The 13502-nt window shown below is 58.9% G+C and overlaps 5 protein-coding genes across 5 annotated transcripts; 4 read left to right on the top strand and 1 right to left on the bottom strand.

Annotated features, from left to right (window-relative positions):
* Positions 1-289: 289 nt before the first annotated feature.
* V1518DRAFT_385483 (uncharacterized protein) lies at positions 290-2757 on the top strand. The gene is made up of 3 exons (XM_066901694.1): positions 290-1212; positions 1339-1732; positions 1808-2757. The coding sequence occupies exons 1-3, from the start codon at positions 661-663 to the stop codon at positions 2413-2415; spliced, it is 1554 nt and encodes a 517-aa protein (XP_066758922.1). The 5' UTR covers positions 290-660; the 3' UTR covers positions 2416-2757.
* On the top strand, positions 2758-4547 carry V1518DRAFT_419189 (aspartic peptidase domain-containing protein). Its single transcript, XM_066904708.1, has 4 exons — positions 2758-2951; positions 3073-3115; positions 3194-3314; positions 3379-4547. Exons 1-4 carry the CDS (start codon positions 2887-2889, stop codon positions 4323-4325), a joined length of 1176 nt encoding a protein of 391 aa, XP_066758921.1. The 5' UTR covers positions 2758-2886; the 3' UTR covers positions 4326-4547.
* Positions 4548-4592: 45 nt separating this feature from the next.
* V1518DRAFT_419187 (uncharacterized protein) lies at positions 4593-6659 on the top strand. The gene is made up of 2 exons (XM_066904707.1): positions 4593-4776; positions 4825-6659. Exons 1-2 carry the CDS (start codon positions 4702-4704, stop codon positions 6487-6489), a joined length of 1740 nt encoding a protein of 579 aa, XP_066758920.1. The 5' UTR covers positions 4593-4701; the 3' UTR covers positions 6490-6659.
* Positions 6660-6736: 77 nt separating this feature from the next.
* V1518DRAFT_434177 (uncharacterized protein) lies at positions 6737-8780 on the top strand. Its single transcript, XM_066906243.1, has 2 exons — positions 6737-6863; positions 6912-8780. Exons 1-2 carry the CDS (start codon positions 6780-6782, stop codon positions 8313-8315), a joined length of 1488 nt encoding a protein of 495 aa, XP_066758919.1. The 5' UTR covers positions 6737-6779; the 3' UTR covers positions 8316-8780.
* Positions 8754-13499, bottom strand: V1518DRAFT_419184 (uncharacterized protein). Its single transcript, XM_066904706.1, has 2 exons — positions 11635-13499; positions 8754-11573 (listed from the first exon to the last, which is right to left on the bottom strand). Exons 1-2 carry the CDS (start codon positions 13471-13473, stop codon positions 8919-8921), a joined length of 4494 nt encoding a protein of 1497 aa, XP_066758918.1. The 5' UTR covers positions 13474-13499; the 3' UTR covers positions 8754-8918.
* Positions 13500-13502: the final 3 nt, after the last annotated feature.

Here is a 13502-nt window from a genome sequence, read left to right as displayed (position 1 = left end):
TGAGAACCATAAAAAGAAAAAAAAAATTAGAGTAGAATATATGGCAAGCAGTAAAATGGTGTGAGAAAGACGGATTCACGAATTTGTACAAGGGGCTAGCGTTGCTTGCAATACATTAGATGTGACTAGTATGAAGTTTTGACTTTACTTGTTTCTGATTTCTTCATAGTGCAGTTTGACGGTCTGAGCCAACATCATAGCACCTACTAATACCCTAGTGTCGCTTTGATGGCAGGTTGCACAGGGCTGGCAATGTGCAGTGATTGTAGACAGGTGAATTGCAAGGCTGTGTGTGATTTTGTAACTAGCGCGCGGCGCAGTGCAACTTGTGCGGCGCGCGTGGCCCGAACAGGCTAAGCGATGCCTAAAACGGTAGCGCCCAAAAGGGGGACCGCCGAGGCACTGCTGGCGACAAACGAGGGTAGATCATCACAACAACAATCCGTCCTTCCCCCGCTGCAGCATTAACATCATCATCAGCACCCAGCTGAGTTGTTCGACCACGCTGCTTGTCGCCACCTCCGCCTGCTTTGTCGTGTCGCGTTTGTCGCTCGCCCGCATGCGTCCCCGTCGTCGACGTGAGCTAACCATACCGAGCTTGTTGTCCTGTTCGCACAACACCACCACATCCACCGCCTACTGCCAGCCCCAATTTCTCATATGAACTTCCAGGGCCTGCGCGCCGGTGATCCGCCGCCGCCAGGCAACCCGCTGACGAAAACTTCGTCTGAGCAGCAGCAGCAGACACCCGCGCCGAGCGCGTCATCGGCAACTGCGTTCGCTGATACTGCTCTCGCAGCTGTGCTTGGGCTCCATGCGGGCAGCACGTGGCACGGATCTGACGAGTCACTGAAGTACGCACTGGCGTATCGAGCGGAAGAGGAGCGTCGACGCGCGGAGGAAGAGCGCACGAAGCAGGAGCTACACCGCCTTGAGCTGCGCCGACATGACATTGAGCTCCTGCGCGAGGGTATCCGGTATGGGATCCCGCCAAGCGTGATGCCGTTCATTTTCATTGGAAATGGCGTCACCGGAGCCACGGCGGAATGGATCAGGGATTATGTCGCGCGCATCTGGCAGCAACAGCATCAGCAGAGCGAGATGGGTGTGCAAGCGCCGACGCATGTGCAGCCGCAGACCGATCCGCGGTTCCAGCAGCAACAGCAACAACCACAACAGGCATCTCAGCATCACCATCGTCGGAGCCAGAGTGTACAAACTCTGTCACTGCAACAACAACAACAACAACAACAACAACAACAACAACAACAACAACAACAGCAGCAGCAGCAGATTCACCACCAACAGATGGCACCTCAGCAGCAACAACAGCAACAGCAACAGCAATTACTTGGCCTGTCCGGTGCATCTCTGCCGACACTTCCCGCGCTGATCACTGCATACCCACCAAAGCAGCAACATGCGCCGGTATTTTCTCCTCAGGAGCAGTCGCCTGTATCGCAGCAGCTCGGTATTTATAGGCCGCCTCAGTCTGTGACGCCGCCTCTGCAGGTTCACCAGATTGAGTTTGCGATGAGCAAGGCAAACGCAACGCCTGTTCACTACAGATCGTCACCACCAGTGTCTGCAATGCGGTCGCCGTCGCCGTCAGTGGCTGGGCCGCAACAGCAGCAGCAACCGCAGCCTACGATCCAGTTTCATCACTGGCAGCCTAATGCAACGGGCAAGGAGCGTGCATCTACAACACCGGGCGGAATAGTTACCGCAACGGGTGGAGCCAAGGACTACGCGTCATCGGCGGCATCGACGCCAGTGACAGCCACAAGCACGGTGTCGGGGTCATCAGCAACCACGACGACACAAGCGGCGACATCGGCTACAGCAACCGGGGCAACGGCGCTGCCGCCGCTGCCAGGAAACGGCATTCCGCGGTCGCCGACGCGCTCGATTCTGAACCCGATGGAGGACGTAACGTCTCCGAAGCGACGACGACAGTCTGCGGTCTTTGACATGAACACTGGCAAGCCGATCGCGCAGCTCGGGCCGGCGCTGTCAACTGGAGGTGGGGGTTCGACGTCGCCGGGTGGGTCCAACGCGGCGGCGACTGCGCTGCCACCAATATCGTCGCTGAGCCCGTCACTAGTGCCGACGGGAGCCCTGGGACCAGGACTTGTACCGCGCAAACGGGGTAGCGGACACTCGCGACACCGGTCTGACGCCTCGTTACATGGGTTTGAACCATACACACGGTCCTCACCGGCGCACATTCATTCTCAGATTTTAAATCCAGTGCCGATATCGCAGCAGCAGCAGCAACAACAACCGCGGCGCGTGGATTCGATGTGGGAGAGCAGCGGCGGGGGAGTTGGCGCACTTGTGGCCGCGGCGCAGAGCGAGCTGCGGGAAATGAATGTGCGAGAGCAGAGTGCAACGGAGCAGCCACGACGAGAGTAGAAGGAGCATCGGGACGGAGGATACATACAAAAGACTTGACGAGCAAGGGCGTTACATGCAACCGATTTATTTTAATGTTTGTTTAGTTTTGGACGCGTTCTACATATAACGGGGATGGGGAGGAAGGAGGTTATGCTGGCCCATTTTGATTTTACTAACGACCTGCATTTTTTTACGATTATTGATGCGTGTATGACGTGTTGTTTGAAGTTCGGGGATGAGCATCAGCACAAATGCGACGAAGTTATGAGCGAACCTGTGCAGGCGCGATAAGCGGCAGCGATAAGATGATGCGGGATGTGGCGAGTGGTGGGCTGGGAGGGTTAGGGGTGTGGCCGGGCCTGGATCGCAGCAGCGCCTTGCGTGCGTGGTCTTCTTCCCGGCCGCCCGCTCTCTCCTCCCCGTTCTCCTTACCGCCTTCCCGCACCCCCCCGCTCAACCCCATTCCTCCTCGTTTCCCGTACCATTACAATGAAGGTCTCCGCGCTTCTCGCCCTCGGCGCGCTCCTAGGCTCGTCTGATGCTGCCGTTCATAAGTATGTGCGCCACTGGAGCCATGCGGTTCGCTTATCGATCACGGCTGGTGTGCGAGAGGCCGCGTGCGCTGGTTGCATGCAGCCTGCATTTATTTGCATACCCGGCTGACATGGCATCTAGAATGAATATGAAGAAAATTCCCCTCACGGAACAGCTCGCCAAGGTGTGTATTGTTGGTGATAGCGGTAGTTCGCGGGCGGTGGCGACTACGTAACAGTGCTGACGGAGGATGTTTGCGCAGCTCGATATGACTTCGCACATGAAGGCGCTGGGCCAGAAGTACCTCGGAAATTACCACGGGCAGGAGTTCGACGCTGAGACCGCGCACAACGTGCCTATCACGAACTTCCTGAACGCACAATGTGAGTGCCCGAACAAAGCGGCAGAAGGGATGGAGACGGTTAGGGTTATTGCTGACTGTTGTAGACTTCTCTGAGATTGAGCTTGGTACGCCTGCGCAGACGTTCAAGGTTATCCTCGACACTGGCTCATCCAACCTGTGGGTTCCGTCGACCTCATGTGGATCGATTGCGTGCTATCTGCACGCCAAGTACGATTCGGCCGCGTCGTCAACGTTCAAGAAGAACGGCACCGCGTTCGAGATCCAATACGGCTCTGGCTCGATGTCGGGCTTTGTATCTAACGACGTTCTCAAGATCGGCGATCTTGAGATCAAGAACCAGGACTTCGCTGAAGCCACCGAGGAGCCAGGCTTTGCTTTTGCGTTTGGCCGCTTCGACGGCATCCTCGGTCTCGGTTACGACACGATCTCTGTGAACGGCATGGTTCCACCCGTGTACCAAGCCATTGCCCAAGGTCTTCTTGATGAGCCGGTGTTTTCTTTTTACCTTGGTGACACCGCCAAGTCTGAGGAGATGGGCGGCATTGCGACGTTCGGCGGTGTGGATGAGCAGTACTACACTGGTGAGATCACGTACCTGCCTGTTCGCAGAAAGGCATACTGGGAGGTTGATCTGAAGAGCATCACCTTTGGCAAAGAGACTGCGCTAATGGAGAACACTGGCGCGATTGTTGACACTGGAACCTCGCTGATTGCTCTTCCCACCGGCCTTGCCGAGATCCTGAACATGGAGATTGGCGCTGTCAAGAACTGGCAGGGACAGTACACTGTGGACTGCTCCGCGCGGTCGGAGCTCCCCAGCATCTCGTTCAACCTCGGTGGCGTCGAGTTTGAGATTGATGCGACTGATTACATTATGGATGTGCAGGGTTCGTGCATGTCCGCGTTTATGGGCATGGACTTCCCTGAGCCGGTTGGCCCGCTTGTGATCCTGGGCGACGCCTTTTTGCGTAAGTGGTACTCGGTGTACGACATCGGCAACAACCGCGTTGGCCTGGCCAAGGCGGTGTAAGAAGGACGTAGACTGTTCGGCGGGGGATGTATTTTGTGTTTTGATCATTATGCCTTGAGTGTCGGGTTATTTCTATTATATTCTCATGAGCGCCGCGGATGGGCGGAAGGGGAGCGGTGTCTGGTTGCAGCAGCGGAGTGTTTGTTATTAATTGAGTACACAGTTGTATGGGAAATGAATGTGCCGTGCCGCGCCGCGTGCAGCCAAACCGGAATATGAAAACTCCACTCGCGACGCGTCTCGCTCTCGCTTCGTCTTCCGTGTCTATATCACTTGGCCCACCCGCCTCCCTCTCCGCCCCGCCGCCGCCCTGTTTCCGCCGTCCCGCCCGCGCGTCGCCGCGTCCGCGCGCTCCCGCCGCCGCCCGCTGCTCCCCATGAAGCGCCTCTCCACCCAGCGCATCGCGCTTGGAGTCTTCCTCGCCGCCTGCCTCTTCCTCTTCACCCACCGCGTGCGTTTTCTCTTGTGTGTGTTGCTGTGCGATACTTACCGTGTACAGTCCCCCCGACTCCCCGCCACCGCAGACATCGACGTCATTGCCGGCACCGCCACCAGGGCCCCTGTCGACGGCTCCGCCGTAGCGGCCCCTAAAACGCATGCCCACGACCATGCCACCAAGGCTGCAGCATCTGAGCCCGCGTCGGACATGGCGCCTGAGTCTACAGCAGTACCTGTCGATACTGCTACCACCACCGCCTCCTACATCCCCCCCCTCGATATTGACTTCGTCATCCCCCTCACAAGCTCCCACTTCAACTTCTGCCGCTCCCTCTATTCCGCCCTTATCAACGATTACCCCCACCCCACTCTCATCAACTATGGCAACGTCTACGAAGACGTCTTCAAGGCCCGCGTTTACAAGATCCGCGGCATTGCGGACTATTTGCAGAGCCAGCCCGCCGAGAAGGTTGCCTTCATCATGGACGGCTTCGACGTCTGGTACCAGCTCTCCTACCGCGAGTTTGTCGACCGCTACATGGACATGGCCCGCGACACCAATTTCACCACCGCTATATTCGGCGCGGATAAGAAGTGCTGGCCCAATGCACCACTTTCGGCCGCGTGCAGTGCCGTGCCAGAGTCTCCTCTGCCGGCTAATGCCTACGGCGAGCACACCGACGACGAGAACTACATTACCGTACGCCGCTTCAAAAATATCAACTTCCGGCCCCGATGGCTTAACTCTGGCAACATGATTGGCCCTGCCTCCGTCCTCAGCAAGATCTACGAGCGTGCAAACTACTCCATCACGCACGCCGAGCCGAACTCGATTTTCTCGGACCAGTTTTTCATTGCCGATGTCTACGGCCAACAGGATTTGCCCATGGAAGTTGACTTCTACTCTAAACTCTTCCAGACAATGACATTCTCGCACCGCGACATAATCTTTGTCGCTGACGACGAGATGTCATACCCGCGCAAATCCCCCGACAAGCGCCGCATGCTAGCATTCAATAAGATCTCCGGCTCACTCCCGCCGATTCTGCACTTCAATGGCCCCAAGGAGTACATGGACGAGTGGTGGCCCAAGATGTGGTGGTATCGCCGCAGGAACGACCCCGAGCTCATCGCCAAGAGCCAGCATGTGTACAAGACCGGCGGTGCCTATGACATTGATGGCACGTTCATTTCCTGGGACACGCTTTGCCACGGCGTCGACGTGCACACCGCGCCACCCTACGTACCGCCGAAGCTATCCACGCGCGAGAAGGCAGATCTTGAGTGGAAGAACGCTCTCGAACTGAAAAAGAAGGAGCAGGAGCAGGCCGCGTCTGCGCAGGCCGCCGCCGCCGAGGCCGTCGGGCAGGCGGCAGCGGCGGCACAGGCTGAGGTTGTTGCTGCGGACTCTGGGTCTGCGGACAAGCTGGACGCCAGTACACCGCCAATGTTTGCGCCTCCACCAGTGGCGCCTCCGCCTGCACCTCCGCTAACACCATTCGACGTGCCAGCAGCAGCTCCACCACCAGCGGCATTTGAAGCGCCGCCACCGCCTCCTCCACCAGTTGCATTCGAAGCGCCAGCGGCGGTGCCCCCAGAGTTCCCCGCACCATCACAGGACAAGCTGCAGGCGTTCCTGGCCCCACCGCCAGACGCACTGCCCGCGGGCGATGCGTTTGGCGTGCCTCCGCCGCAATCGCCGGCCGACCCTCCACCCGCGCTATAGCGCCCTACTCATGTATTTGTACCGCCGCGCGACAGCGGTCCATAATTGTATCAGTACCACGGCATCTACCATCCTCCGCAGCGCGCTACCGTTGACGCGGAGGCCCGAATAATAGAATTGTGTACTAGGCGTATTTGAATATAAAGTCAAGCGAGTTATGCGAGTAATGGAGGGCGGAGAAAGAGATGATGTGCGTAGTGTGACGAGAAACTCGCCGCCGCAGCCCGCGCGTGGCTGCACCGCGTCGTCCTCGTCCGTCTTTCCACCATCGCTAACTTCACCACCTCAAAATGCCCATGGTCCTTCGCGTCTCCCGCAAGCGCATCGCCGCCGGGGTACTTTTTTTGGTCGTTGCCTTCGTCGTCCTCCAGCAGGTTCGTTTCCCGTTGCGCGCTCTCCGCGTTTCTGCTAACCGCGCCAAGTCCTTCGACTCGCTCTCGAGGTTCAACCTCCCCTCCGTCAGCACCATCGCCGGCACTAGCTCCACGGTCTCCGTCGCCCAGAGCGTGCCGGTCGTCGCCGAAGTCATCATCGATAGTCCAGCTGTCGAGGATGTGGTAGCAGCTGAGGCGGCTGAGGACAGCGAGCTGCTGTCCACGCCGACCACCACCTTCGCGTCCGCTGTCGTCGCCGCGCCGTCTGCTGTTGCCGGCGTCCCTGTTGCCGAGGCTGGCGTCGTCGCCGAGCCTTCGGTCGCGCCGGCCGTCACACCCTCGGAAACCACGCCGTACAATAACATCGAGTTCCTGATACCCATGACAAACTCGCACTTCAACTTCTGCCGCTCCCTTTACACTGCGCTTATCAACGACTACCCGCCGCCCAAGATGATCAACTACGGCAAGGTCTACGAGACTGCGCCGGAAGCGCGGCTCTACAAAATTCGCGGCATCGCGGACTACCTGCACTCACTCTCCGCGGACAAGGTGGTTTTCATCATGGACGGCTATGACGTTTGGTACCAGCTGCCGTATCGTGAATTCGTGGACCTCTACAAAGATATGGCCAAGAGTGGCAAGACCACGACCATCTTTGGCGCCGATAAAAAGTGCTGGCCCAACGACCCGGCCTCGCCCGCGTGCACGGCGGTCCCTGAGTCCACACTCCCTCGCAACGCCTACGGCGCCGGCACTGACGAACTCTTCCGGATCAACCCCGACCGCAGATACATGTCCGCCAACTTCCGCCCGCGGTGGCTCAACTCCGGCAACATGATCGGCCCCGTGTCGGTTCTCGGTGACATCTACTCGCGCGCAAACTATTCAATCACACACGCAGGCCCCGGTGGCATCTTCTCAGACCAGCTGTTCATTAGCGAGATCTACGGTCAGCAGCAGCTGCCCATGATCGTCGACTTCAACTCGACGCTCTTCCAGACCATGGCGTACTCTACTAAGGACCTGCAGATCGCAACCGCTGAGGAGTTTGCCTACCCGCGTCATCGCCCTGCCGGTGAGAACGGTACCTATGCGTTCAACAAGATCTCGCGCACGCTGCCGCCCGTGTTGCACTTCAACTGCCCCAAGGAATGCATGGACGAGTTCTGGCCGCTCATGTGGTGGTCCAAGCAGAAGGACGACCCCGCGCTGCGCGCAAAGAGTGAGGAGGTCTACAAAACTGGCGGCGCCTACGTCGCGGAGGATAATACCTTCCTGTCCTGGGACGAGCTCTGCCACGGCGTCGACGTGCACGCGCCCGAGCCCTATGTCGCGAAGCCGCTCTCTGCGAAGCAGCAGCAGGAGCAGAAGTGGCGTCAATTCGCAGAGGCAGAATGGCGTAAGACTGCGCTCGAGTTGCAGGCCGCGGCAGCAGCAGGCAAGCACTAGTGCGGCGCGAGGCGGTGATGACACTATAATAACGACTGTGAAATGTGATATAGATTTCTCTGCTTTGGTTAAAATCATGGTGTTTTTATGTAACTAATTTGAAGCATTTGGTTTGCGGACGCGTGAGCGCTGGCGGCGCTTCCAGGATGCCTGCCGGGATGCCTGCAGGGATGCCTTGGTGAGCCAAAATTGTGCAAAGTGGAGCACGGTGGCGGCATGTCTTGGTACCAGAGTTTGCAGGGTCCGTGGCAGATGCCAATGGACCGAAAGTGCGGTTTCATCCTGCGCACGACGCCGCTCCGCGGCCTGTAATGCGCCAGTATCGTGCGTATCGCGGCTGCACGGGCAGTGCAACATGGTGCGACTGGCAGGTCTATTATACGTAGGGCTACACTTGACGCGTCCGGCTTGATCGCCCGGCGGTGCAGCGGCTCAACAGTCTGCTCACAGAAACCGAAGTCGAATATATATGCGTACGCACGTGACCGGTTCCAGACCGTCGACGTATGAGACAGTGCTGCACAAACTCTAATCCAATCGCCGCGCTCGAGCCCATTCCAAACAGACGCCAACCCGACCGGCCCCACACGTACATGCATCCAATCAGATCGCCTCTTGGGCCGTCCCTCGGCCCCCCACCGCAAACACGCGCTCCACGTTCTCGATCAGGAACTGCACCGCCTGCGTCTTGCGCTGCGCATCCACGATCTCCCGTGACCCGTCCTCATCCCGCACCAACGTCGGCGCAAACACCACGGCCAGGTTCCGAGAGTTCATCAGGTTCTGCTCAGCGTACATCGTCACACGCGACAGGTGGCCCGCTAGGTACTCCAGGCACGTCTGATGCGCCGCCGGCAAGCTCGCGATCACCGCCGCCACCGCGACCGCGCGCGCCGCATCCTCGGTCACGTCCGCCGTCGACACAAATGTCGTGTACGCGTCGTACGTGATCAGGGGCGTGGGCAGGTGCCGCAAATACTGCTTCAGCACGCTCGTGACCCCGCAGATATCCCCCTGCAACGCCGTCCGCAGCTCCTCCTCCCACCGCTGCTGCGGCTCCGACGTCGTCGTTTCGTTCGAGGTCTCCGTCGACGAGCACGACAGCGCCACCGTGCTACTGTCCCCATCCCAGCTCTCAAACACCGACTGGATCATCGTCGTGTGCGATGTGATGCCGCTCTTCCTGTAGATCCCTTCGAACGTCATCCCCCGGAACTCCACTTCCTCCACACAACGGGTCACGATCAACGGAATTGCGCGGCCCTCGACCTGAATTCGTCCGCAGAGCTCGACACCAAATAGCACCGCTCTCTTCGTAGCCGCAGACGTACTCCCGCCAGCACGCCCTTTCACTGGTCGCAGCTTCGACTTAGGTAGCACGATATTCAGTCCTGAGAACGACGCCTCGGAAGACGCGACGGATTCGTCCCGCGACTCGACCGTCGAGCCTGACTTCACGCTGCTGATGCTATCGCTCGGCCCATGGTATCGCTCGTAGCCCATGCCGATCGTAGTGGTAGTAGTCATCGTCGTATTCCCAGCCCCGCCAGGACCTGTGCCGTTCTCTGTGCCAAACATCTTCGTGATCCCCTTTGCCGCCTGGCCCGCCCGGCGTCGCCAGAACTTGCCGCCGTGGCCTTGAGCATTGGCGCCAACAGAGGATGACACACTCGGTGCTGCAGCCGTCGACGATGCGTTGCTGTATCCGCCCAATGTCGTCGCCGTAGCCGATGTGCCGCTCGTCGAGCTCGTGACACTCCGGTTCGACGATGTTGGTCGCGAATCAATCAACGACGCCTGCTGTGAAAATACCGGATGCGCCATCGCCGCGATCACCGCGCTTTCCTCATGCCTTCCGTCCTCGCCAACCACAATCGTCGCCGACTCAGTATAACTCGACAACGAATGCAGCGAGGTTGTAGGCCCCGTGATAGGCCCCGTGATCTTCTTTGCAAAGTATCCGGTCAGCTTGCCCTTGCCGTTGGTGTTGGCGCCGCCCACGCCGCCTATCTTCCCATGCGTTGACCCAGTCTCGCTGCCCTCGCCCGCGGACTGCGGCGGCAACGACATGTCAACCACCGATCCGCTGAAACTGCTCCCGCTCATCGCCGGTGACACCTTGTGCGTTTTCATCTTCTGCTGAATCTGCCGCGTCAGCTGCTCGCTCAGGTCGGACAACTGCTTCACCTTCGTGCTCAGGTTCGCAGTCTCCATGGAAAGCCGGTCCTTCAACCGCACAAGCTCCACGTTCTCATCAAACAACATGCTCCGCTGCTCAAAGAGCTTCTCGATCTCGGACTCGAGTTCTCGCTTTTGTTGCTTTGTCACTGTTGACGTCGGCACTTCGGGTAGCTCCCGAGGCAGCGGCGGTACAGCCGGCACAGCATGGTCCAGTATGCTGGCATCTGTCGAATCCTGTTCGTCGTCGAGAGCTTTCAGCTCAATGATCCGCTGTATCGACTTGTGCAGCTCGCGTCGCGCGGTCGCGAGCTCGTCGCGAGATTTGGCCATTGACATCGAAGCTTGCGTTGGTGTTGTCAGGTCGTCCATGTTGTCTGAAAACTCCAAATTTGTCGGAATTGCCGCCGGCCGCTTCCGCATCACCTCCGTTTGCATCGGCGTAATGAGTGCGTCTGAGTCTGTAAATTTGAGGTCGGTTGGGATAGCAGCCGGTCGTTTCCGCATCGCACCCGCTTGCGTGGGCGTCGCAGGTGTGTCAATGACTGCAACATTGATATCGCTCGAGCTATCCATTGAAACTTTCCGTACCGCTTCCTCATCACTGCGGTCAGCGCGCTCAATTGAGTGACCTTCCGCCAACGACGGTGCGGGGAGTAGCCCGCCGATTGTCAATGGCACTGATGGCTTCTTAGGAACTGCTGCCTCTACCTCCACGGGTACCGTGATATGAGCCGCGGGATCGCTGGAATGTTCTAGCATCGTATGCGGTAGAGGCGGCGCACGCGGTGACTCTGATCGTAGCTGCTGCGGTGACGAGGAGTTGCTGTTTCCGGTCGCAAGCGACAATAACGTTGACTTGCTCGCCATCCGCAGCAGCGCGTGGAAGCGGTCTTTACCGGGGGACTTTGGCGACGCGGTAGTGGAGGGTGAGTGTGTGACAGCGGAGGAGTGTCGTTGCTGTTGCTGTTGTTGTATACTCCGACGCTGTTGCTCGCGTTGCTCCTGTTCTCGCAGAAAGTCGGCAAAGTCCGCCTCGAGACTGAACTCGCCATTTCCGTGCAACTCAGGTAACGTGAACTGCGTTTGTTAGTCATGTACTTTGCTAACTCCTCACTAACTCCACGCATTGACGCCCTACCGCAGATGTATCAGACAGAGCAGGCGTTGTCTCTATGTGCTCTTCATGTTGCTCCTCCTGTGCTGTTTCATGTCCGCGCAAGTCAGTCCCCCGCGACTCAGGCTGATTCGTCTCAAGATGCGGGGATAATTGAGACGGCTTCTTATCGAATCCAAATAACGACCGCGGTGTACGCGACCCGCTCCTACGAGGTGGCGTTGCTGGTTTCGTGACGCCGTTATTAGTGGCACTGCCCAGCACTGGCGTCCTTTTGTACGACGCCGTTGGCAGGCCGCTAGTGCCCTCGATAGATCCGTGACTATCCTTCCGTGACGACGAGAACTGTGCGAAGAAGCTCCTTGTAGAGTGGGCAGAGTTCGGCGGGTCAAGTTGCGGCGAGGACACCGACGCGGTCCGCGAAAACGACCCGTGAAAGAACGATCCCGTGGATATCGAACGCTTGGCGCGGTGCCCGCTCTTCTTAGTCTGTCCGGACGCGATTGTTGCTGGTGGCAGCCCCGCACTGACGGACGGCTGCATCGTCTGCGATTCTCGCGGAAACTGGCTATCCGGCGCATACGCCTGCACGGGTGTGACTGTGATTGAGTCCATGGAGGACTGGCGCGAGGTTATAATTGGCGGCGCTGCAGCCGTCGGCTTGCGAGGTGGAAATAAGAAGTCTGTCTGGAGTGCCAAGGGCGTATGCGCTTCGGAGGTCGGCGCGGACGAGATCCCGGCATTGCTCGTTTCCACACTAATTGCACGTGAAATGCTGCGGACCTTCGACGAGATGAACGACGATGTCGACGCGCGACGGGTGCTGAGATCCGATAGGAAGCCACGGGACGACTGCTGGGTAAAGGAGCTGACTGAGAAGGAGGACATGGAGGATATTGATGGTCTGCGGCCGCCGCTGCTCTCGGTCGGATCAGACTCGACGACGCGTACGGAGGCGATCTCTGAGTCGAGATAGGGCACGGTGGATTTATCGACGGGGATTGCGGACTCGCTGGAGGTATCCACAGACGCCGCCTTTGCGAGTTCGTTGTCGGAGTACGAATCCCGGTACGAGTCAAGGAAGTCTATAGAAGTCGTGGAGGAGTATGTGCGTTCGACGGGGAGGATGGAAGGAACACGCAGGATTGGTGTCGGAGATGGTGTAGGCTCAGGGGCAGACGCGAGGGGTGGATCCAAGGGGACGTCTGGTGTGGTCGAGCTGCTGGAGACAGTAGACGGCGCAATTGTAGACGCGGCATCGTCGACCAGATCCGGAACGGGCGTAGTCTCCGGCGACGATTCGTGGACAGCAGCTGCAACGACGGCAGGGACAGGCGGCAGGTCCTTTTGAAGAGCTGCAGGCGGGACTGTCGCGGCCGGCGGAGAAGCAGCCTTGTCGACGTTGGCTTCCGTCTTCTTGCGCCGGCGTGCAAGCAGCTTCTCATGGCAAGCGATGCAGAAGATGCCGTATCGCGTGCGCGCATAGCGGAGGTTCTCGATCGGCCGTTTGCAGTTGCGGCAGCGGAAGCAGTTGGCACAGAAGGCGGTGTCCGGCGCGGTGAGGATGGCGAGGTCGGCAATCTTGGTGCCGCAAACGGAGCACGCGTAGCAGCAGGTCGCGCAGAGCAGGTCTCCATTTCCAAGAACAAGAAGATTCGCGTCGCAGTCGAGTTGGCGGTCGCAGCGCGAGCAACGGAAGCACTCAATATGCCAGCGCTCACCCCCGAGCTCGAAGGCGCGGCCCTCCTCGAGGACGCGGGCGCAGCGGCGGCAGGCGTAAACCTCGTCGTCGTCTACAGCGGCGGCGGAGTCCACGTCCAGCGGCGTGTCTGCAGTCGCCGCGGGGACCGGCAGCTGCGCCATTGAGGTGGTGAGGTGGTGATGGTGGTGGT

Source organism: Limtongia smithiae, assembly GCF_038497785.1.
Source record: "Limtongia smithiae strain NRRL Y-17922 unplaced genomic scaffold V1518scaffold_8, whole genome shotgun sequence".
Classification (NCBI taxonomy): domain Eukaryota; kingdom Fungi; phylum Ascomycota; class Lipomycetes; order Lipomycetales; family Lipomycetaceae; genus Limtongia; species Limtongia smithiae.
The sequence above is the reverse complement of the archived record's forward strand: the minus strand, read 5'-3'. Positions and strand labels throughout refer to the sequence as shown.